Source organism: Dendrobates tinctorius, unplaced genomic scaffold (genome assembly GCF_039654945.1).
Source record: "Dendrobates tinctorius isolate UK_male_01 unplaced genomic scaffold, ASM3965494v1 ptg000237l, whole genome shotgun sequence".
In the NCBI taxonomy this organism is placed as follows: domain Eukaryota; kingdom Metazoa; phylum Chordata; class Amphibia; order Anura; family Dendrobatidae; genus Dendrobates; species Dendrobates tinctorius.
This window is the reverse complement of record NW_027361904.1, coordinates 2,654,314-2,679,799: the sequence shown is the minus strand read 5'-3', so window position 1 is coordinate 2,679,799 and position 25,486 is coordinate 2,654,314. Positions and strand designations below refer to the sequence as shown.

The 25,486-nt window shown below is 44.3% G+C and overlaps 1 protein-coding gene and 1 pseudogene across 4 annotated transcripts in view; both read left to right on the top strand.

Annotated features, from left to right (window-relative positions):
- Positions 1 to 25,170, top strand: part of LOC141060485 (oocyte zinc finger protein XlCOF8.4-like) — a 30,565-nt gene extending 5,395 nt beyond the window's left edge. For all 4 annotated transcript variants that reach the window (XM_073556746.1, XM_073556747.1, XM_073556749.1 and 1 more), the window contains 6 exons: positions 1,438 to 1,576; positions 3,524 to 3,700; positions 3,784 to 3,907; positions 3,988 to 4,049; positions 4,256 to 4,442; positions 21,521 to 25,170. In XM_073556746.1, coding sequence (XP_073412847.1) covers positions 1,438 to 1,576; positions 3,524 to 3,700; positions 3,784 to 3,907; positions 3,988 to 4,049; positions 4,256 to 4,442; positions 21,521 to 22,314 — 1,483 coding nt within the window. In that variant the 3' untranslated portion in view covers positions 22,315 to 25,170. The remainder of the gene's footprint in view (positions 1 to 1,437; positions 1,577 to 3,523; positions 3,701 to 3,783; positions 3,908 to 3,987; positions 4,050 to 4,255; positions 4,443 to 21,520) is intronic.
- LOC141060466 (serine/arginine-rich splicing factor 9 pseudogene) lies at positions 12,516 to 14,011 on the top strand (annotated as a pseudogene).
- Positions 25,171 to 25,486: the final 316 nt, after the last annotated feature.

Genomic DNA, 25,486 nt, shown 5'->3' with positions numbered 1-25,486 from the left:
ACTTTCCGTACCCACGGTATGGGGGGTCTGAGTACTTTCCGTACCTACGGTATGGGGGGTCTGAGTACTTTCCGTACCCACGGTATAGGGGTCTGAGTGCTTTCCGTACCCACGGTATGGGGGGTCTGAGTACTTTCCGTACCCACGGTATAGGGGTCTGAGTGCTTTCCGTACCCACGGTATAGGGGTCTGAGTACTTTCCGTACCCACTGTATAGGGGTCTGAGTACTTTCCGTACCCATTGTATGTAAACTTGTAAGATGGGTAGAGCGGTTCTGCTGTGTGGGGCACAGGGCTAGGACAGTAAGTCCCAAACTTCAATGTTATTGCATTGTCTAGCTGTCAGCAATGAAAATGTCAACTGACTGTGTGGTAAAGTTACAGAGCACCCCACCGACTATTCTATGGTCCCCCCCAGTATACAGAAAGTCCCCGTGTAACGAACTAGTTGCGGTCTCTATCTTGGTTCATAACCAAAATATGTATGTAAGTTGGGGCCAGGAAAACCCCCCCTAATACTCGCCTCTGACCGCTGCGGATGCTCGCCGCCCAACATCCAGTCCTCTTCTTTCCAATGTTGCGCACCACATCTCTGGCCTCTTCACGATAAACCAGGACTTGCGGCCGTGACCAAGCCTCAGAGACTACAGGTCACAACATCGAGATTTAATGACTTGCAGTGACCGCTCGTGTCTGGACACAGCTGGAAGTCACGGAGATGCGGCGCGCAACGGCGAAAAGAAGAGAACCGAATGACAAGCAGCATGGCGGCCAGAGAGGCGAGTATCAGTTTTGTAGTTTTTATAGCTGGCCCACTGCTCGCTGTCTGGTCCTCTTCTTTCCTCTGTCGATGACTACGCCACCATTATGACACGTTGTGAACTTTGGCCTGGTCTTAATTGAAGAGGCCGGAGATGCGAAGTGCAACCTCGGAAAGAAGAGGACTGGTCAGCCGTCAAAGGGGCAGTGGTAAAGTGAGTGTTAGGCCTTGTTTTTTATGGAACGTCTGACATTCGTAAGTAGGGCTTGAACGTAAGTTGGATGTTTCTAAATTGGGGACTACCAGTGCATCCCTCACTGAAGCAACAACCATGGTTACAGTAGCAGAAAAACTGTAGACCAATAAAGGTCTACAATGGTCACGTGACACACGTACTGGCATCATAGTGATTGGATGTAGTGGTCATGTGACATGCTTTGAGACCGCTATGATTGCAAACGTCAAGGAGTTGTCTTGAAAAGGGAATCAGTCAGATAATTCATTCTGCCAGCTCCATTATTGCAACTGTAGTTCATGGGGATGAGGTGAGTGGGATAACTAGTCAAAGAGGTGTCTCCACTGCTAGTTCCATAAGTATTTCCTCTCATTATATCCAGTAACTGTATGTTCTGCTCAAATTTGCTTATTTCCCATTGTCTCCTCTTCTTTTACTTAAGGTTCTTGCAAAAAAGGATCCTTTCCCTTCAGTCTAAGATAATTTTCCTGATTCACCCAAGGATGAATAAGGACAGACACAAGATGGCAGAAAAGTTATTAAGTCTGACTCTAGAGATAATCTTCCAGCTTACTGGAGAGGTGAGAGGCTCTGATGTCATCACATGACCTCATTATCTATGGGAATAACAGGGGATATGACCGTAGAGGTGAGAGGCTCTAATGTCATCACATGACCTCATTATCTATGGGAATAACAGGTGATATGACCGGAGAGGTGAGAGGCTCTGATGTCATCACATGACCTCATTATCTATGGGAATAATGGGATATGACCGGAGAGGTGAGAGGCTCTGATGTCATCACATGACCTCATTATCTATGGGAATAACAGGGGATTTGATCGGAGAGGTGAGAGGCTCTGATGTCATCACATGACCTCATTATCTATGGGAATAACAGGGGATATGACCAGAGAGGTGAGAGGCTCTGATGTCATCACATGACCTCATTATCTATGGGAATAACAGGGGATATGACCGGAGAGGTGAGAGGTTCTGATGTCATCACATGACCTCATTATCTATGGGAATAACGGGATATGACCAGAGAGGTGAGAGGCTCTGATGTCATCACATGACCTCATTATCTATGGGAATAACAGGGGATATGACCGGAGAGGTGAGAGGTTCTGATGTCATCACATGACCTCATTATCTATGGGAATAACGGGGGATATGACCGGAGAGGTGAGAGGTTCTGATGTCATCACATGACCTCATTATCTATGGGAATAACAGGGGATATGACCGGAGAGGTGAGAGGTTCTGATGTCATCACATGACCTCATTATTTCTGGGAATAACAGGGGATATGACCGGAGAGGTGAGAGGCTCTGATGTCATCACATGACCTCATTATCTATGGGAATAACAGGGGATATGACCGGAGAGGTGAGAGGTTCTGATGTCATCACATGACCTCATTATCTATGGGAATAACAGGGGATATGACCGGAGAGGTGAGAGGCTCTGATGTCATCACATGACCTCATTATCTATGGGAATAACAGGGGATATGACCGGAGAGGTGAGAGGTTCTGATGTCATCACATGACATCATTATCTATGGAAATAACAGGGGATATGACCGGAGAGGTAAGAGGCTCTGATGTCATCACATGACCTCATTATCTATGGGAATAACGGGATATGACTGGAGAGGTCAGAGGTTCTGATGTCATCACATGACCTCATTCTCTATGGGAATAAAAGGGGATATGACCGGAGAGGTGAGTGAGAGGCTCTGATGTTATCACATGACCTCATTATCTATTGGACTAACAGGGGATATGACCGGAGAGGTGAGAGGCTCTGATGTCATCACATGACCTCATTATCTATTGGACTAATAGGGGATATGACCGGAGAGGTGAGAGGCTCTGATGTCATCACATGGCCTCATTATCTATGGGAATAACAGGGGATATGACCGGAGAGGTGAGAGGCTCTGATGTCATCACATGACCTCATTATGGGAATAACATGGGATATGACCGGAGAGGTGAGAGGCTCTGATTTCATCACATGACCTCATTATCTATGGGACTAACGGGATATGACCGGAGAAGTGAGAGGTTCTGATGTCATCACATGACCTCATTATCTATGGGAATAACAGGGGATATGACCGGAGAGGGGAGAGGTTCTGATGTCATCACATGACCTCATTATCTATGGGAATAACATGGGATATGACCGGAGAGGTGAGAGGCTCTGATTTCATCACATGACCTCATTATCTATGGGACTAACGGGATATGACCGGAGAAGTGAGAGGTTCTGATGTCATCACTTGACCTCATTATCTATGGGAATAACAGGGGATATGACCGGAGAGGTGAGAGGCTCTGATGACATCACATGACCTCATTATCTATGGGAATAACAGGGGATATGACCGGAGAGGTGAGAGGCTCTGATGTCATCACATGACCTCATTATCTATGGGAATAACAGGGGCTATGACCGGAGAGGTGATGGACTCTGGGGATGTCTGTAGTGATATTATTAATGTCTCCACACTCAGGATTACACAGTAGTGAAGACCTCTGGTGATTGCTATCAGGCCCCTGTGTCCAAAGGACAGGGAGGAACCCAGAGCCCAATCCCGGGGCCTCCACCTCACCCCCGGATACATGAGGACATCAATGACCAGAAGATCCTAGAACTCGCCAACAAGATGATTGAGCTGCTGACTGGAGAGGTGACACTGCTGGGAATACTGGGACATTATACAGGCCAGCACTGGAGGATTCTGGGTGATGACGGTATCATTGTGTGTGTCAGGTTCCTGTAAGGTGTCAGGACGTCACAGTTTATTTCTCTGTGGAGGAGTGGGAGTATCTAGAAGGACACAAGGATCGGTACCAGGAGGTGATGATGGAGGAGCACCGGCCCCGCACATCACCAGGTAATAGACAGGACTAAATACACACGGCCTATAATTCTCTGTATGTAATAATGATGTCAGTCCTGTCTGTGTCTCCTCAGTTTTCTCCAGTAAGAGGACAACCCCAGAGAGATGTCCCACTCCTCCTCCACAGGACCATCAGGTAGGTGGAGATCTCCCTATGATGTGACGTCCTTGTGTTTAGTCTTGTTTTCTCCTCCAGTATTATATGTTTTATACTTGTGTAATGAGAGTGGTGGAGACGGCAGGATCACAGCTGACCACAGACATCACATGTCCGGATCTTCTCACCATTGTTCCCGGGGATTTCTCCGATCATCGGGGACTTTTACAATATTTGTTTTGCAGGTTTTGGATCTGGCTAAAGATCTGGACATTATTAATGCTACAGAGGAAAATGTGAGTGGCGATCAGCGGTGTAAAGAGGAGACCCCTAATGTGAGGACCGATGATCAGTGGTGTAAAGAGGAGACCCCTAATGTGAGGACCGATGATCAGTGGTGTAAAGAGGAGACCCTTACAGACAACCGCCTAGGTGAGTAGTATTTAGAAATGAGTGGATGGTGAGTCCCTGCAAATTCGTATACTCCACCATTCAGTTCACCAGGATCCTCTTTCCTTCTCTCTCTTTGCTCTAACTTTCTCTTTCTCCACTTTGTATCCCTCTCCTTTGCCTTCTCTGTCTCTTTGTTTTGGAGAAAATTCGATAAATTCGAATGCAAAGGATATGCCCATCTCTAGCAGTAACCATTAAATAAAGGAGAGAAGAGTTACAGATTCCTCTCATTCACCAGCTGTAAATGTATTTTGTGTTCAAGCTGCAGATTTCCAAATTTAGTCAAAATGTAAATTAACCCCCCCCCCCTACAATTTTTTTGCTAGGAAGTTATAAGGGTTAAAAGTTGACCAGTATTTTTCATTTTTCCAACAAAATTTACAAAACCATTTTTTTTAGGGACCACCTCACATTTAAAGTGACTTTGAAGGGCCTATATGGCCTAAAGTACCCAAAATTATCATAATTGCAAAATATGCACCCCTCAAGGAGCTTAAAACCACATTCAAGGAGTTTATTAACCCTTCAGGTGCTTCACAGGAATTAATGGAATGTAGGAAAAAATGAACTATTAACTGTTATTCACCAAAAATTTATTTTAGACCCCAATTTTTTTATTTTCGCAAGGGTAACAGGAGAAAATGGATGACAAAAATAGTTTTGCAATTTCTCCTGAGTATGCCGATACCCAACATGTGGGGGAAAACTACTGTGTGGGCGCACGGCAGTGCTTGAAAGGGAAGGAGCACCTTTTGACATTTTGAATGAAAAATTGGCTTCAATTGAGAGCGGACACTATGTATCGTTTGAAGAGCCCCTGATGTGCCCAAACAATGGAAACTCCCTACAAGTGACCCCATTTTGGAAACTAGACCCCTCAAGGAATTTATCTAGATGTGTGATGAGCACCTTGAACCCTCAGGTACTTCATAGAAGTTTATAACGTTAAGCTGTGAAAATAAAAAATCTAATTATTTCCACAAAAATGAAAATGCACCATATACTTTGTTGCACAATTTCTCCTGAGTACGCTAATACCTCATGTGGTCGATAACTACTTTTGAGGCACAGTGCAAAGCTCAGAAGGGAAGATGCGCCATATTGGAGTTGAGATTTTGCTGGACTGGTTTAAGGGTGCCATATGTCACATTGGCAGAGCCCCTGAGATGCCAAAACAGCAGAAACCCCCCTATATGTGAACTCATTTTACAAACTACACTCCCCAATGAATTCATCTAGGGGTGCAGGGATCATATTGACACCACAGGTGGGTAAAGGAATTTTATACTATTGGGCAGTGAGGAAAGAATAATTACATTTTTAACACTAAAATGTTGTTTTAGCCCCAAGATTTTAATTTTAATGGTCTAATAAGAAAAAATAGACGTCAGTTTGTTGTGCAATTTGTGCCAGTCATAGGGAACTACTTTTCAGGCACAGTGCAAAACTCAGAAGGGAAATAGCGCCATATTATAGTGTAGATTTTACTGTTATGGTTTGAGGGTGCCATGACCCACTGGCAGAACCCCTATAAGTGACCCCATTTTACAAACTACACCTCTCTGTGAATCCATTTTGGGGTGCAGTGATCATATTGACACCGCAGAAGTGTCACATAATTTTATACCATTGAGCAGTAAAGGAAAAATATTTACATTTCCACCCCAAAAATTTTGTTTTTGCCCCAGATTTTATATTTTTACACTGGGAAATGGGTAAAAATGTCATCAAAATTTGTCCCACAAATTCTGTTGAATGTGGCAATACCCCATATGTGGCTGTACAGTGCTACTTAGCCATATGGAAAGACTCTGGAGGAATGGCGCTCTATTTCCCTGTTGGAGCGCAGATTTTCCTAGAATAGTTTGTGGACTTCATATACAGAGCCCCTAATCGCTAGAAGAGCAGAATCCCTCCTCAGCTGACCCCATTTTGGAAATTATACCCTTTTGGGAATTTATTTATTTAGTGAAAATTGCAAATCTGCTTTTGTAGTCACTAGTAAATAGCAATCACCAGTACATCATGCCAAGCTCATGCTTCTGGAGACATGGATCCTGTAGATTAGGCGGGCTCTCATCACTACACAAATGCCAAACGTGTGCGCTAAATCTGGTTTACGCACACTGGAGTTCAGAAGGGAGGGGACATTTGGATTTGGGGGCACAGAATTTGCTGGTTTTCTTTTGGGGGGCGAGGAGCCATTTTGCTTTTTCAGGGCCTTTGTACTACCAGTAACGTGGAAGCCCCCTATATTTCCATAGACAGGTGATGGACCTGAGTGGGGACTTGCTTTTCATGTGGCTAGAGTTGAAGCTTTTATTTCGAAAATTTTACATAACGTTTTGGATCACATTTTTTCCTATCACCAATGACAGCACCAACGAGAGAGGGGATCCGCCCCTAATGGACAGGGAACCTTTAAGATGCTGCATGGCAGCATCGCAAGAAGAAGAAAGAAGTTCCCCGGCCTGGGCCAGTCGGTAGCGGCAGGGCACCGTCTCTGCTTCGACCGGCGACATTGGTACTGGAAGGGCCGCGGGGGGCGATGGGGTCTCGTCCGTCGGTCGTGCGGGAGCCTTGGCGCTTTTACCGCATGGTTAGCCAGCAGTCCTGCATCCCGGCGCAGTTTCAGAGTGTGGCCGGGAACAGTACGTCACGCTCTGATGATACAGCCGGGACCTTTGCACCTGGGAAACAACTTTCGGGGGCGGGTACCGGAAGCTGCAGTAGACGCCGGCCAGCAGATCCCCTACAGGCATATTTCTTAAGGGAGGATCGCCGGCCAGGCACGGGCACAGCAGACCTCTCTATGGCGCCAGCAGCAGCAGAGTCTGCAGACGCAGCAGCAGCATTGGGCACCAGTATGGGAGTTCCAGACGTTCCAGCGGGGCATGCAGATCCAAGGATTACAGGACAAGTCGGCGCAGCTCTTCCAGGAGGGAAGATTCGGCGGTCCCTAAGGGAGACCTTTCGGACGACATCCTACCTCCTGTTCCGAAGCCCCCTATTAAGAGTATGGGGAAGGCAAAGCACAGAGCCTGTGCTCTATGTGGATCCATGATCTGGATAGCAAATGGCCCAAAAAATTATGCCAGCCATGTATCAATGACACGGTGGCCAATAAGACCCCTGACTTTTCTTCCACCTTGAGAACTCTCATCAGAACAGAGGTGGAGAACTCGTTAAACTCTCGGTCCCTTTCAGGGGAAACATCAAGAAGGGATAGGGCCGAAGTATCTCCTTCAAGTTCTGTGGGATACTTCGGAATCCTCCTCGTCAGAAAGCGACTCTGGCTCAGGATATTGCTTCCCCCTGGAGGAGGTGGACAATTTAGTCAAGGCAGAAAGGTCCACAATGGGACTGGCCTAAAAGATCTATCCAGGATGGTTTTTCCTATGAATGAGAAATTGCAGAGTCTCATCAGTACAGATTGGGAGATGCCAGATAGGAAAGGCCCTCTACCATCCCCTTTCAAAAGAAAATACCCCTTTGAGGATGAGGCCTCCTCATCCTGGAGTAAAGCTCCCAAATTAGATGTTGCCATATTGAAGGCCTCAAAAAGCTTATCCCTCTCCTTTGAAGGACTCAGGATTATTAAAGGACCTTCTTGATAGGAAGGTTGATACCTTTCTTAAGGCAACATGGGAGTCATCAGCAAGGGCATTGAGACCAGCCATCATGGTAACTTGCACAGCGAGTTCCTTCATGGGCTGGTTGAGCACGTTGGAGGATCAGCTGGGTGATGGTTCGTCCAGTGACGACATTAGAACCATGCTCCCAATGATCAGGGGAGCGGCGGCCTTCTTGGCAGATGTGTCGGCCGACTCAGCTTGGTCGGCCGCACTATCTAACGCAAGCCGGAGAGCAGTCTGGTTGAAAAGCTGCCATGGGGATGTTCAGGCAAAAGGGAAGCTATGTGAAGGGCAATATTTATTCGGCTTGGCTCTAGATGACATCTTGAAAAAAGCGGCCAATAAGTAAAGGGGGTTCCTGAAGCCTCCCTTCTCTTCCTTCAGGCAGTCCTTTCTTGGGAAAGATACAACCGAAGGAGAACATCCACGGAACAGAGGAAACGGAACGATGGACCGAAAAAGACCAAGGGGTTCCTGTTGGGTACCTCTTCCCGAAGTGATCGGAGGTCCTCCAAATGACTCTCTTCCCCAGGTGGGAGGAAGGCTCTCCCTCTTCCTTCTAGCCTGGGAGAAAATATCATCCATTCCTTGGATTCTCAACCTGGTGGGGGCAGGGTTGAGACTGGAGTTCTGGAGGTATCCCCCAAACAGGTTCATCTTTACGGCCCTGCGATCGTCCGTCTCAGAGCAGATAGCACTGTAGTCTGAGGTACTGTACTTATTGAGGAAAAACGTTCTGCAGGACGTACCAGTGAAAGAAGAAGACAAAGGGTTCTACTCTCCCCTGTTTTTAATAAAGAAGCCGGATTGCTCATACAGGACGACCATCAACTTAAAGGGTCTGAACAAGTTCTTGAAGATTCCAAAGTTCAAAATGGAGTCAATAAAATCGGCAATTCAGCTGCACTTTCCAGATTGCTATATGGCCATCCTGGACCTGAATGACATGTATTACCACGTGCCAATAAACACAGCGTTCAGGAAATATCTCAGGGTGGCGGTACCAGCGGAGGTTACGGCCCACCTCAGAGAAAGAAACAGACTAGTCATCCCGTATCTGGACGATTTCCTAATAGTAGGCCGTTCCTTCACTCATTGCCACAATCAAGTGGAAGACATAGCCACCATCTTAAAAAGCTTAGGGTGGTGTTTGAACCTGGAAAAGTCAAGGTTGCGGCCGCAAAATGCATAAATCTCTTTAGGACTCTTGCCAGCAGGAATGTTGTCTGCCAGAGCAAAAGAAAGAAAAATTGTTCAGTCTCCTCTCCAGATCAATACAAAATCCAGTGATGTCCCTCAGAAGCGCTATGCCCCTCCTGGGCTCCCTGAACTCATGTATCCCAGCATTGAAGTTGCAGGGGTTCGTCCTAGAAAGACAACATTCATAGCAGTGGTATCTGGAAGGTACACTGACTCTACCACGGGAGGTTATACGTTCACTCCGCTGGTTGGACATAAAATCCCTTAGTTCATAGTAGAAATGTAAAAATCAAATTTCACCTGGATATTCTGCGTGAGATCAGTTTTTCTTAACCTTTTCACAACATTTTAAATAAGTTTGCGCCATAGTCAGTAAGGGGTTCCCGTAAAATGATGTAAATTCATGTCATGGCGATCATGCGGGCACAGGAGCTGTGCCCACATGATTTCCACTGGGATCGCAGTGTAAGGACCCGTAGAAGCGAGTAATCGCGAAACGGCCGTTGTCCGGCACCTCCCTCCCCTAGCATTCCTCTGACGTCCTGCATGTCCACATATCTATTGATGGAATTCATAAAGACGCACAGTTTTTCAGCTATATTGGTGAGTGCAGCATATTTCTCCTTTTTTCGCTTTACATTGTAAGTTTTACAAGCTCCGGCTATCTCAGCCAGGACTTCCCCGAGCCATTTGAACCCCCTTAATGCCTCAATCGATATTGATCACAGGAATTAGAAGGCTGGGAGATGAAGGGTGCGCTCTCTCACTTCAAATCGGCACCCCTGCGACATCATTGCGAAGGCCCAATCGTTGCCAATCCGAGGTCACCGTGATCACCTCCGAGTCAGCCGCCTATGGCAAGCCTTTTAGACCATGCTCAGAGACAAGCACCGGCTATATCGGCCAGGACTGCCCCGAGTCATTTTAACCTCTTTAATGCCGTGATCGATATCGATTGCAGCAATTAGAAGACTGGGAGAGGGCTCAATCGTTGCCATGGCAACCTGAGGTCGGCATGAGACTCTCACGTGTCAACCAGCTATGGCAAGCCTGAGATAGAGATATATTATACTAGCTGAAGAGCCCGGCGCTGCCCGGGCATAGTAACTAACTGTGGTTAGTTATAGCAAATTATAATTATCCTCCATCCCATAGTCCCATGCCCATATACCCGTCATACATATCCTCCATCCCATAGTCCAGTGCCCATATACCCATCACACATCCTCCATCACATAGTCAACCATTATGACATCATAATGAGGGGCGGGGCTTGACGCGCACACACTTTTTCCCCATTATGTAGATAGGGACAAAATTGTTTGGTGAATTGGAACGCGCGGGGTTAAAATTTCGCCTCACAACATAGCCTAGGACGCTCTCGGGGTCTAGACGTGTGACTGTGCCAAATTTTGTGGCTGTAGCTGTGACGGTGCGGATGCCAATCCCGGACATACAAACATACATACATACACACACTTGAGCTTTATATATTAGATTGCAATTTATTATACCAGCAATCATAGTCATAGAGGGACTAAGTAAAAAAAAAAAGTTAAATAAAACTGTAAAAATATATTTTTTTTAAATGCTGAAATAAAAAAATGAAGAAAAAACTATACCAAAAAATACATACCGTATATTTATGTAAAAAGAAAACCATATTTGGTATCGCTACTTTCGAAACGCCCCGACCTATAAAACTGTCACACTGTTTAATCCCTCTAGTGAACTCCAACATTTTTTTTAAAAAAATAAACGTGGCAAAAAACCCCCCAGCTTTTTCATCCTACCGCCAAAAAAAGTGGAAAAAGCTTATCATTGTGTAAAAGCACCTTGTCAGTTTTACAAAACGTCGAACTGCATAAATATAAAATTCCTGCATTGCTAGTTGTGAAGAAACCAGAGTATATCTTAATTGCCCAGATGGCTATGTTTTTGCAGGCCTGGAGGAATTGACTTTTTGTCTGTATATTTGGCTAGTGGATTTAAGTGTGGATTCTGGTGGGTCAAGAAGGCTGACTTGCACAATGATATACCATGTAACAGTGTGTGCTTATCTGATGTTTGTTTATAGTCTGGAATCAGTTTGTTGACTTTGAATGTAGATAGGGGACGGCTGTGAGGGTGTACTGAAGGACACTGGGTAATTCTAAAAACAGCTTACCTGCCTTGGGTATAAAATACCCAGAGACGGGGTCTCATCTCATCACATAGAGCTAATAGCCGGACATTCTGCTAAACACCCAACGGACAAGAAACTCTTCAAGATCCCAGCTGAGGGTATGTCAGACCCGGCTGAAAGAACACAGGACTGCTCTCGGTTATCTCCCTATGCTTGTCGTGACCTCCTCTCTGTGTGTTATCACAGGTGGACTAGCGACCCTGGGAGCTCTGACATAACATCCACTAGCATCCCGGTGAGTCAACGGAGGAGTGAAACCTTGTAATGTGCACCATTTTGGGGAAATTGCTGGAATTGTTCTGTTTGCTAGTGGGTGTTGTGGTTCAATAAAGCTTGGCCACACTGTTTTACCCTAACCCTGGGTGGTCTGTGTAGTGTTCTGCCCACAAGGAGATAGAGCAGGCATTCAGTGGTATGAGCCCTGGTCCATGCAGTCTTGCTACAGACAGCCGGGCCAGCGGATGAGAGCATCCACTAACGCCTTTTCTCTACACTTGGTGACAGCAGTGGGACACTACTCAGCCCGGGGGAGCTGCAGGGGACTGGTGTTCGTAGACACCGTCCAGGGCTTCACAAACAGGGAAGCATACAGACAGATCCAGCAGACCATTAATGAGACATACACAGTAGGTTTCAGACTGCACCATGTCTAACCCCACCATCTCGGCCTTGGGAAGAGGACCGGAGTGGATGTATTGCCGTAACAAGAAACGACAACTACAGGAGCTGTGCCAGCTATGACGTATTGAATACCAGACCACGGACACTCATTCGGATTTGATCAAGGAATTAGTTCGTTGGGATACCCAGAACGCTGTGGAGGATGACGAAAATTCTGCTGAGATGGACCCAGAGGAATTGCCAGAACCAGGACCCTGTGCCGGTCTGGAATCTACCCAGTCACCTGCAGCCCGAATCCAGGAGTTGTTGGTTGCATTGGGACCTGGAGCCTCAAGCGGTGAAAGAGCTTGTGTTATGGAATCAGTCTTGGGAGTTCCAGTACCCCTACAGCCAGCATCGAACCCTACTCCCATGGTACTTCCCCAACAAGGAATGCAGCTCCGCTACAGAGACGTGCCAGTGTTTAATGAGTTAAACACCGAAGTCGATGAACATCTGCAAGATTTTGAGACTCTAATGCTGATACACCAGGTGCCCATACCTGATTGGGCTAAATACCTGTGGACTAGTTTGACTGGTGGGGCACGGGATGCTGCCCGGTCACTTGGGCCTCAATACTGCCAGGATTATGAAACTATTAAGGACACCCTGCTGGCACTTTTTACCATTACACCCGTGAGCTATCGCACGAAGTTCCGGACACTGTCTCGCCAGGGGGTCTCCTGTGTAGAATTTGGCAGTCAACTCCGGAGACACTGCCACCGCTGGCTTGGCGGTAGGGCTGCCCACTCTGCTGCTGCCCTTTGGGATGTGATCATGCTTGAGCAACTTATGGAGAAGATGGCCCCAGAAATTCGAGAGTGGGTAGCCGACCGGAAGCCCGACACCCCAGACCAAGCAGCCCGATGAGCTGACGAGTATACAGCCAACCGACCCCGCTGGAGAAATGATATGCCCACCGATCCACAAAGACCCTTCAATCAAGGATTTGACCGACTACCAAGCCAAAGGGTTACCAGCAGCACTCATGAGTTGCCCAACACACGGCGCTGCTATACATGCGGGCACCTTGGACACATTGCCAAAGATTGCTCCCAGGGCCCCATGCCTGGAGCCCCTCTGCTGGAAAATCCAGTCAATGTCTGCCAAGACAAGCCACCAGGGTCTGAGGGTCACTACCCCCGGGAAACACCAACAAAGGATGAAGTGATATACCCTGTTCACACTATATGGCAGGTTGACCACTCTACACCAGCCAACCTCCATAGCCACTGCCAACCAGTCAAGGTCAGTGATATCGAGGCCCAGGGACCAGCCCAGATATTGTACCACCAGAACTCAATTTACCAGACTGCCAAGGGGCCTTCTCCAGGACTGGGGGTCAGAGTTTGCGAAATGTGCGTATTTTTGTGGGCAAATTACCAGCCAATGTATGAGAGAAGGAGCTGGAGGAGTTGTTACATTAGTATGGGAGGATCCGTTCCATCGAGCTGAAGAATCATGGGGGAGGCAGGGCCCCATAATTCGCCTTCATCACCTTCCAGGATCCACAGGAGGCCTAAAATGCCATGAGTGGAAGCAATGGATACAAGTTTTGTTTTCGTTGTTTACGTGTGGAGTTTCCCAGGTCACGCAGGAGACCAGGGGGAGGTTATGGAGGACTCCGCTGGAGGAACGGGTTACTTTCTCAGCGAACTGAATACAGAGTCCTCGTCTCAGAGCTTCCCCCCTCGGGAAGTTGGCAGGATCTAAAAGATCATATGAGAAAAGCTGGAGATGTCTGCTATGCTGATGTGCACAAGGATGGCACAGGCATTGTGGAGTTTGTTCGCAAGGACGACATGGAATATGCTTTGAAGAAACTGGATGATGCAAAGTTTTGTTCTCATAAAGGTGAGACCTCTTAAATTCATGTCTGTTTAAAGACATTCTAATGGACTGTCCCGACAAGTAGGCTTCCGGTCATCCTTCTCTATCATGTCTGGTTAATTAAGATGGGGGAGCAATGTGAAGAAACCAGAGTATATCTTAATTGCCCAGACGGCTATGTTTTTGCAGGCCTGGAGGAATTGACTTTTTGTCTGTATATTTGGCTTGTGGATTTAAGTGTGGATTCTGGTGGGTCAAGAAGGCTGACTTGCACAATGATGTACCATGTAACAGTGTGTGCTTATCTGATGTTTGTTTATAGTCTGGAATCAGTTTGTTGACTTTGAATGTAGATAGGGAACGGCTGTGAGGGTGTACTGAAGGACACTGGTTAATTCTAAAAATAGCTTACCTGCCTTGGGTATAAAAGACCCTGAGACGGGGTCTCATCTCATCACATAGAGCTACTAGCCAGACATTCTGCTAAACACCCAACGGACAAGAAAATCTTCAAGATCCCAGCTGAGGGTATCCGACCCGGCTGAAAGAACACAGGACTGCTCTTAGTTATCTCTCTATGCTTGTCATGACCTCCTCTCTGTGTGTTATCACAGGTGGACTAGCCACCCTGGGAGCTCTGACATAACATCTACTAGCATCCCGGTGAGTCAACGGAAGAGTGAAACCTTGTAATGTGCACCATCTTGGGGAAATTGCTGGAATTGTTCTGTTTGCTAGTGGGTGTTGTAGTTCAATAAAGCTTGGCCACACTGTTTTACCCTAACCCTGTGTGGTCTGTGTAGTGTTCTGCCCACAAGGAGATAGAGCGGGCATTCAATGGTATGACCCCTGGTCCATGCAGTCTTGCTAAAGACAGCCGGGCCAGCAGACGTGAGCACCCACTAACCCCGTTTCTCTACACTAGTTTTTGTTCATTCTGCCTCACAAAAATCGGAATAGAAAGTGACCAAAAAATGTCATGTACCCAAAAAATGTAGCAATAAGAACATCTACTCGTCCCACAAAAAACATGCCCTCTCATGATTGTCGGCAGAAATATGGAAAAATTATAGCTTTCAAAATATGGCGATGCAAAAAACTTATTTTTTAAAAAGGCGTTTTTTAGTGTGTGACAGTAGCCAAAGATAAAAACCCGATAAATCTGGTGTCCCTGCATTCGCATTGACCCGAAAAATAAAGTAGTTTAATCACTTATACTGCACGAGGAACGGTTAAAAAAAATAAATCAGTTCTTCACTTGCTGTTGATTTGTTCATTTTGCCTCCCAAAGATTGCAATAAGGCTCGGCTCACATTTATCCTACACTCTACGCTGAGCGCTGACACTGGGGTTTCCATGTAAATCTCTGAAATACAAGATTCAGGCAGAACCTCCGGTGGAAGATTCCCTATAATGAGGTAGATGGAGGCACTGTGGACACCGTCTGGCCTATAATCTGGCAGTGTCGGTCTTTTTAGGTGTGCATAAAAGCACAGTCCGCCACAGTTTTATGCACCTCTGAAAATGACAACGCTGAACAGAGGTCAGACAGAGTCCAGCGTAACAGTGAATGGATCCCTCGGGTGTTTCATCTGAATCGCGTCACTCAGAGATTTAGATGGAAACCCCGATTATAAGTGCTCAGCGTAGAGTGTCGGATAAGTGTGATCCCAAACGTTATGTAAAATTATCCCAACAAAAGCTTCAACTCTATCACCAAAAAAAGCAAGTACCCACTCAGCTCCGTCATCTGTTAACTGAAATATGTTGGGCTTCCACGTTACTGTTAAAAAACAAATCTATTTCTGAAAGGGTAGAGTAGTGTAGGCTAACATGAAAAACCCAAGTATTGAGTAGATCTAAAATATAACTTCTAATACTAATTTTTAAAAAAGGAACAAACAACATATACAGACACCACACTTGAAAAAAGTACACACTACGTTCACCTTACAGATAAATCCTGACCTGAATGCCTTTCTGTCTGCGGAGGCTGACACCTTATACACAACCCATACGAGAATGGTGCCCCCGCTCAACGATGACTGACCCTACTGTCCTATTATGCCCTATTGACAAGTGACAATTTACACACTTTCAAAACAGTTGAGGACCGTACCCAATAGTGAAGGTCAGAAAGAGAAAGTGTGCAGGCATAAATCAGGTCAGTGAAAGAGGTGAATCGCCATGCCTGATAAACAATGATATAATAAAAAATATAAGATAAGTTTACCCCTCTGATCTGTACCTATGCTGAACACTGCCTATACAGCGGAGGTTGTCAGCGGATATGGCGCCCCCGCTGAACGGCGGCTGGCCCTGGGAAACCTATAATCCATTAACTCCAGGGTTCAGTGAGCGGAGATAATGGGTGCTTAGAAACCAATGACAAAACATAGTTAATCAGGTCTTCAGATATTCAAATTTTATCTCGAATTAGAAAAATGCATATGATATACTGTAAAGTCAATAAAACAATCATGAGGGGTACTTATCATTTAGATGTCATATGACCTCTATGCATTTCACCACACAGCTCATCAGTAGGCTAGATAAATGGATATTGCAAGGACAACACTGAACAGAGGTCAGACGGAGTCCAGAGTAACAGTGAATGGATCCCTCGGGCGTTTCATCTGAATCGCGTCACTCAGAGATTTAGATGGAAACCCCAATATAAGTGCTCAGCGTAGAGGGCAGGATAAATGTGATCTCAAACATTATGTAAAATGTTTTCGACAAAAGCTTCAACTCAGTCCACAAAAACATGAAGTCCCCACTCAAATCTGTCATCTGTTAACGGAAATATAGGGGGCTTCCACGTTATTGGTAGCACAAAGGCTTTGGAAAAGTGCTATGGCTCCTCAGCCCCAAAAGAAATTCAACAAATCCTGTCCTCCCAAATCTAAATGCCCCCTTCCCTTCTGAGCCCCACAGTGTACCTAAACCACATTTAGCGTTCACATGTTTGGCATTTCTGTAGTGATGAGAGCCCGCCTAATTTACAGGTGCGTGTCTCCAAATCCATGAGCTGGGCATAATGTACTGGTGACTGCAACATACTGGTCACTACCGCGTACTGGTCACTACCGCGTACTGGTCACTACCGCGTACTGGTCACTACCACGTACTGGTCACTACCACGTACTGGTCACTACTTTGGCAGATGTACAAGATCCACTGCTGCTTGTTTCTGGAAGACACCCACGGAGTCAAAATCGTCACTAAACGTGTAAATAAAATCCCTGAGGATTTTAATTTCCAAAATGGGATCACTTGAAGGTTTTTTTTTTTCCTCTTTTTACACTCGGGGGCTCTGTATGTGGAATCCACAAACTATTCTATGAAAATCTGTGCTCCAATAGGCAAAATAGCGCTCCGTCTTGTCATGTGACTAAGCAGTACTGTACAGCCACATATGGGGCATTTCCATATTCAGCAGAAATTGTGTGACAAATTTTGGTGCCATTATTACCCAATTCCCCATGTAAAGGTAAAATTTGGGCTAAAACAATATTTTTTGTACTAAAAATTAATTTTTCTTCACTGGCCAGTTATATAAATTTCTGTGACACAAGCGTGGTGTTAATATGATCATTTCACCTCTAAATAAATTCATTGAGAGGTGTAGTTTGTAAAATGGGGTCACTTATAGGGGGTCCTGCTGTTCTATAACCTCAGGGCCTCTGCCAGTGTGACATGGCCCCCTCAAACCATTCCAGCATGTGCACTACTATTCTATTACAGGCAATTTTGCATTCCAAAAGATAAATGGCGCTTCTTCCTTTCCGAGCACCTGCCGTGTGCCCAAACAGTAGTTTCTCACAACATATTGGGTATTGGTGTACTCAGGAGAAATTGCACAACAAATTATATGGTCCATTTTCTCCTGTTACCCTTGCACAAATGCAAAATGTCGGGCAAAATCAACATTTTCATGGGAAAAAGTCAACTTTAAATTGTTTCCTTCCACATTGCTTTAATTCCGATGAAGCACCTGAAGGGTTAATAAACTTCTTGAGTGTGGTTTTAAGCACCTTGAGGGGTGCAGTTTTTAGAATGGTGTCATTTTTTGGTATTTTCTGTCATGTAGACCCCTCAAAGTGACTTCAAATGTGAGGTGGTCCTTACAAAAAATGGTTTTGTTGGAAAATTGAGAAATTGCTGATCAACTTTTAACCCTTCTAAGTTTCTAGCAAAAATAAATTTTAAAAAAATGATGCAAATGTAAAGTAGACATGATAAATTATATTAACTTTGGTGTGATATAACTCTGGTTTAACCCCTTCCCGACCTTTGACGCCACATAGGCATCATGAAAGTCGGTGCCAATCCGACTCATGACGCCTATGTGGCGTCATTAATTGATAGCCCCCCTGCGGGTCGGGTGACAGGGGTCACTGAAATGTCACCTGACCCGCAGGTACAGGAAGCTTTGTGCTTCAGCCTAGGGGGGGTGGCTTAGCCCCCCGTGGCTACGATCGCTCTGATTGGCTGTTTCACTTTTAACAGCCAATCAGTGCGATGTCTAATATTTCACCAATGAAATTTGGTGAAATGTTACAATCCAGCCATGGCCAATGCTGCAATAGCATCGGCCATGGCTGGAGACACCGATCCGACACCCCCCCACACACACTTGGCCCCTACCACCGAATGGCGGCGCCGATCGGCCGCTGCCGTCATAATCTGCTCCCTTCGATCCCCCCCTCACTCCCCCGGTACCTCTTATGTCCCTGTGGCCGTCTTACAAAATGACAGGCGCAGTGCTAAGAAGCGATTGAAGCGTTCCTGAGTTATTACCTCATAACGGACACTGGTCAGGAATGCAAAAAAATGGCCAGGTCATTAAGGTCAAAATAGGCTGGGTCATGAAGGGGTTAAGGACATAAAAATTAACTTTGAAAATTGCAAACAATTTTTTGCTAAATTTCAGATATGTTCGCAAATAAAAGCATAAAATATCAGTCTAAATTTGCCACGAACTTGAAGTACAGTATGTCACAAAAAATAATCTCGATGAGTGGGATCCTTTGAAGCGTTCCAGTGTTATTACTTCATAAAGTGACACTGGTCAGAATTGTAAAATTTGGTCTGGTCATGAAGGTGAAAACAGGCTCGGGGTGAAGGAGATAATGCACCAAACACTGGAATGGAAGGGTCTCAACCAATATATGCAAGAAAGTATTTTATAGTGCTTTTTTTCCCACAGTTGGACCCAAAGGATACCTGGTGATGAAATCCGTTTTGTGGTTGTTGTTTAATCTTTATTTTCAGATTTGAGTTAATGATTTGCTCTTGCTCCGGGGCGGCCTGTGGGCGGGCTTCATGTGTATGGCTTCTGACAGGTCACTGATCCCTCACTGATCTGCCCCCTAGTTTTACATAATGAATATTATATATGTCTTGAGAAAAAAGAAACCTGCAGGTGCCGGCACTGCAGCATGATCACATGTGCACTGTGTATATAATTAATTTGTTTCATGTTATTCTGATATTCCTAAAAAAAAAAAAAAAATTCTGGACAATTGAATCTGAGATTGTTTCATCAGTTATTCTATATACTTCAATACTGCAAAATTGTCCTTTTCCTTTGAAGCCCAGCCAGAGGCTGAGCTTCGTAGGAGGAAAAATGGCAAATATAGAAGCCTTTGGCACCTCCCCAAAATCTCATCATTTAAATTCCGCTGTAAATGATTGATATCGGCTTTTAAATAGCTCTGGTCATTTCAGTTACAAGCAGAAGTCAGCTAAAAGTTACGACATCTGCCTGGTAAGAAACAAAGTTCCTGAGGTGGCTCCATACAGCTCTTAGCAACCTAGTATATCTTGACTTCAGCAAAGCATTTGATAAAGTATCTTATACTATCCTTATTGAAAAAATGACCAAGTATGGGATTGACAAGGCTAATGTTGGGTGGATTCATAAGTGGATCAGTGATCGTACTCAGAGTGGTAATAATAAATGGTTGCACATCCAATTGGAAGAATGATTCAAGTGGGGACCACAAGGCTCAGTCCTGGCCCCAGTGTTGTTCAACATTTAAATAAATGATCTAGATAAGGGAACTGAAGGTAATCAAATTTTAAGATGATGCAAAGCTAGGAGGGAAGGGGAAACACTAGAGAAGAGAGGGAAAGATTCAGAAGGAACTAGATAAGCTTGAACAATGGGCAGAGACTAATAGAATGGTATTTAACAGGAAGAAATGTAAGAATCTACATCTGTGCAAGAAAAATGAAAATTACATCTACAGAATGGGAGGAATAAAACTAAGCAACAGCATGTGTGAAAAAGACTTGGGTATAGTAATAGATCACAGACTGCACATGAGTCAACAGTGTGCTGCAGCAGCAGCAAAAAAGGCAAACACGGTTCTGGGATGTATTAAGAGAAGCATAGAGTCTAGATCACATGAAAAAATGATCTGTCTTTACTCCTCCTTTGTCAGGCCTCATCAGGTCAGTTCTGGGAACCACATTATTAAAAAAGACATTGAAAAACGGGAGCAAGTTCAGAGAAGAGCGACCAGGATGGTGATTGCACTGTAAAGTATGTCCTACGAGGAACGGTTAAAGAATCTGGGAATGTTTAGCTTGCAAAAAGGAAGGCTAAGAGGAGACTTAATAGCTGTCTACAAATATCTGAAGGGCTGTCACAGTGTAGAAGGATCATCATTATTCTCATCTGCACATGGAAACACGAGAAGCAATGGGATGAAACTGAAAAGGAGAAGATACAGATTAAATATTCGAATAAGCTTTTTCACAGTGAGGGTGATCAAGGATTAAGAGGTGTTGAGTGCTCCTTCAATGGAAGTCTTCAGAGGCTGAACAGACATATGTCTGACATGTTAGTAAAACCTGCAGGGGGTTGGACATGATGACCCTGGAGGTCCCTTCCATCTGTAACATTCTAGGATTCTATGGTGAAAATGTTTGTCACAGGTCATTAGGGAGTTAATTAGAAAGGGGAGCATCCATCTCTCTGTACAGCCATATGATGAGCAGGAAATGTTCTGTCTATGATATTGCCGAGGTTCACTGATAAATTGTGATTTGTTTAGCCACCAATGTCTTAAGACTTAATTGAATTTTGCTTCATGCCTTGCAGTTTGTATGCCAATTTTTATATCGACAATTTCTAAAATAGTGATAGATGTAAATACTTATGTCCCCCCAAAAATTGAGAAAAGTATTCAAGGTGTGATACCTTTATTGGCTAACCAGAGAAATTATATTTGCAAGCTTTCAGGACTCAGAAGGCCCCTTCATCAGGCTTGATTACAAGTGAATTACTGAGATCCAGCCTGATGAAGGGGGCTTCTGAGTCCTGAAAGCTTGCAAATATAATTTCTCTGGTTAGCCAATAAAGGTATCACACCTTGAATACTTTTCTCAATTTTTGGGGGGACATAAGTATTTACATCTATTTTTCTGGCTAACACGGTACCACAATTTTATTTTGTATTGTACATCGTAAAATAGTGATAGCATTTGTTGTACTAATAAAAAAAAAAAAATAACAGCAGTTTTATTCTTGGCAGATGACTATTCCACGAGCTCAGAGGGAAATCTCCTACCACAATATTCTGCTTTCAAATGTGAAGATATATCAGAAGATACATCTGAAGAGCATGCCATTATCTCAGCGATACCTTCTGATTTTTACACCAAAGTTCTGTCATCTGAAGAGTCGGACGACAGAATGGGTGAAGAACATCAAAAAGATGAAGATAAGCCGTACATATGTTCAGAATGTGGAGAATGTTTCAACGGGAATTCAGATCTTGAAAGACACATGAGAATTCACACAGGGGAGAAGCCATTTATTTGCTTGGAATGTGGGAAATCTTATAGTTTTAAATCGTCTCTTATTGTACATCAGAGAAGGCACACGGGCGAGAAGCCATTTTCAAGTTCAAAATATGGGAAAAACTTTGCCCAGAGACCGACTTTCACTGCGCATCGGAAAGGCCACAGAGGGGAGAAGCCATTTCCTTGTCCAGAATGTGGAAAGTATTTTAACTATAAATCTGATTTCGTTAAACATGAGAGAAGTCACACAGGCGAGAAGCCGTATTCGTGTTCAGAATGTGGGAAATGTTACAGTGCAAAATCAACTCTTGTTGTGCATCAGAGAACTCACACCGGGGAGAAGCCGTATTCGTGTTTAGAATGCGGAAAATGTTTTACTCGGAAATCGCCTCTTGTTGTACATCAGAAAACTCACGCGAGGGAGAAGTCCCTTTCGAGTTCAGAATGGGGGAATTGTTTCACCGACAATACAACTCTTACTGTATTTCAAGGAAATCAGACAGGAGACGAGATGTATTTATGATCAGAATATTGGTGGAATATTTATAGAATTAAGTAGCTTGGAAAATCAACAAAACAATTTTCATAGAGAAAACATGGTATTTGTTATTCTCACCAATTAGATCTCGCATTTATTTTTGGTTTTATATATGTAACATAATATACATTTTTTTTTTTTGGTCCAGAAGCTCACTGTAGGGGAAAAAGACTAAAGTCATTTACTCAACCTCTAAGGATGCACCACTGCCCACATTCTTTGTTGAAAGGAATCAGTGGTGATGTCATGACTACAGTGACCACTGCAGCCAATCACTAGGCTCAGTGGTGATAATTAGAGATGAGCGACTTTGCCTTTTTTAGGGTCGAGTCGGGTTTCGTGAAATCGGCCGACTATCGGGAAAAGTCGGGGGTCCGACTGAAACACGAAACCCAATGCAAGTCAATGGGGAAGCAAAGTCGACAGGGAGTGGAGGACAGGAAACACACAGGCCGGACCGCTTTTTTTAAAGTGCACGAAAAATCTCTCTCGAAATCCGACTCGAATTTGGCGCTCGTTTTGCCGACTGCACGCTGTGGTCGGGTTTCGGTCAGCGAAACCCGACTTTGCCATAAGTCGGCGACTTATGAATCTGGACGACCTGTTTCGCTCAACTCTAGTGATAATGTAAACTGCAGGAACTGCTGAGCCCAGTGATTGGTTGCAGCAGCCACGTGCGCTGTAATCGTGAGGTCAACAAAGACAAGGGGTATTGGCAGAGAGGAGTTGCTGGATTACTTGGGGGTGAGTATTCTTGATTTTACTATTTTTGCCCAGCACGAGTCTATAGCATAAAATAAATGTGCATTATTAAATAGTTGCGTTCTCATATATGGGAAAAACCTCTTTCACGTACTACATGTGTAAGGGTGAATCCACACGCAGCAGAATTTCTCTGAAGAAAGTCCTTTGTCCCATCTATCTGAATAATTTTTCAGATATCTATGCGATTGCCACTTAAGATAGAAGTCGCAGTTATTTTTTAATCTAAATTGTTCAGAGAAGCGGAAGAAAGGCTAGTCTGCATGTGATTGAATAGTATGCAATGGCATAGGCGGGCTCGAGCGGCTAACCGGGCGGAGCCTTAGAAATGTTCATATTGCACACTGTCGGGATTCAGCAATCTACAGAAATTTACGGAAAACTACTTTAGCGAACTTACACAAGGAAGTAGCCAATATTTTTTTTTTTTTTAAATGGTATATTGTATAGTTTATATATTAGTGTAGCAGACGTTATTGGAATATCAACGTTTATAAAAATTAATAACGGTAAAAAAAAAAAAGCTCTATCATTAACTCGGGTCACGTATCGAGCATGAAAATCATGGTGCCCAGCAAGCCGGATGAAATGTAAAAATATTAAATAATATAAAAGAATATGCAATTAATAATAAGGTCATAATAAAATATAAAGCGTAATCGGCTAGGAATTACGTTTTCATTCTAAAAGTAACATTCACTGATCAACACTGAATTCATTCCCTCACCCACGCTCGGGCTGAGACGTAGACGAAGAAAGAAGCGGCACTTTTGCCATTTACTGTTTATTAAAAGTTACAGTTGTTGAGATATTTAATATTTTTCTTTTGTTTACAGCTCGTTGCCGAGGAGACCGACCATCGCTGTTGTCTACTAGTTTGTACTGATTAGGAGGTAACACAATGTGCGCTTCAGGAATGCCGGACAGCTTTAGAGCGGCGATTTTAGAAGCTCAAATGAAAAGAGCTTACATATTTGGACAGAAGAGGTGGTCGGTCTCCTAGGCAACGAGCGGTAAACAAAATGGGTTTTTAATAAACAGTAAATTGCTTGTTGTTATTTTCAAGCACTATCCAACAACACTAATCTAGGACAATGGGAATAAGCTTTTACATTTTAGCCTCTCTTGACCAATCCCGGTGTAAATTCCTCTCCCACTTCCCATTTTTTAATCCCACCCCCACCCCAAAAAAACTGCACACCCAATCTAAACCACTGTTATAAAAAAGTGCCATATATACTTAATATAGACTCTAAGTTTCGACGCTATAAACGGGAACAGTCCCAACCAGGCCAAGGTCACCCAAAAATTCAGCTGTAGACCCAGCCTAAATATCTCTATCAAAACCAAGACCAGACAGTCCAGTAATCTAACTTTTCTCAGTTCTCCCTTCGCTCGTGTTCCTCAGAATCTGGTCCAGTCCCATCATGTGTCCTCCGCACACAGTAGCACATTGTATCTGGATGTATTCCGATACCGACTGGAGACCGGTTCCTCCTGCTCTACATAATACCCATCTATATTCTAGAAGGTGGCTGGACGGTACAAGAGCATTTTATGTCTTGTAACTCCGCTATTTTCTTGTAGATTGTAAGCTCTTGTGAGCAGGTCTGTCCACTCCTCTTGTTTGAACTGTAATGCGTGTTACTGTGGCCTGTTTTGATATTGTTTGTACCTGTACCCTCTGAATTGTAACGTTGCTGCGGAATATGTTGTCCTCTGTCGAAAAAAAAACCCCATATCTTCAAGAAGTTGTCATCTGGATGTCGTGCTTTCTTCAGAGCATCGAGCTTTGGACACCATTCTGATCTCCACTTCCCCGACCATTTCTGAGCTGTCTAACTTTTCAGAGACAGTTTTAACCACAGAAACCATCATCAAATCCATCCTTTTCTTCCAACATTTCCCACCACGCTGCCATATGAAGGCCCCCATCAATTGTAATTGTCTGTAAAATCTGGAAAGGACTGTTATCGGCAACTTCCTCTAGGTGTGATGAGTTGAGTCTTCATACCATGCGGGGGGGATGTCTCTGTAAAGGCCAATATCAGAAAGATCGCCCAACTGTCTAATGTTGAATTTCAGCAGTTGATCCTCTTATTCTCCTGGAGATAAGCTGCCGTCTGAGGTAGTTCTTTTCATCAAGAACACAAGAGTGCCCGGTTGTGCTGACTGGTCCTGTGTATGGGTGAGTCGGAGAAAGAAAGCTGTTGGCTAAATGATCATTTCTTTGACAGCTATCTAATGTGTATGGGGAGCCTTAAAGGGACTGTCCTCAAATTGTGTTATTCTCAACAATTGAAGAAATGTAAAGTATTAATGCTTTAATTTAAATATATACAGGATATTGACATTTTTTATTGGCATAAAATATGAAAAATAATTTAAAAAGTTT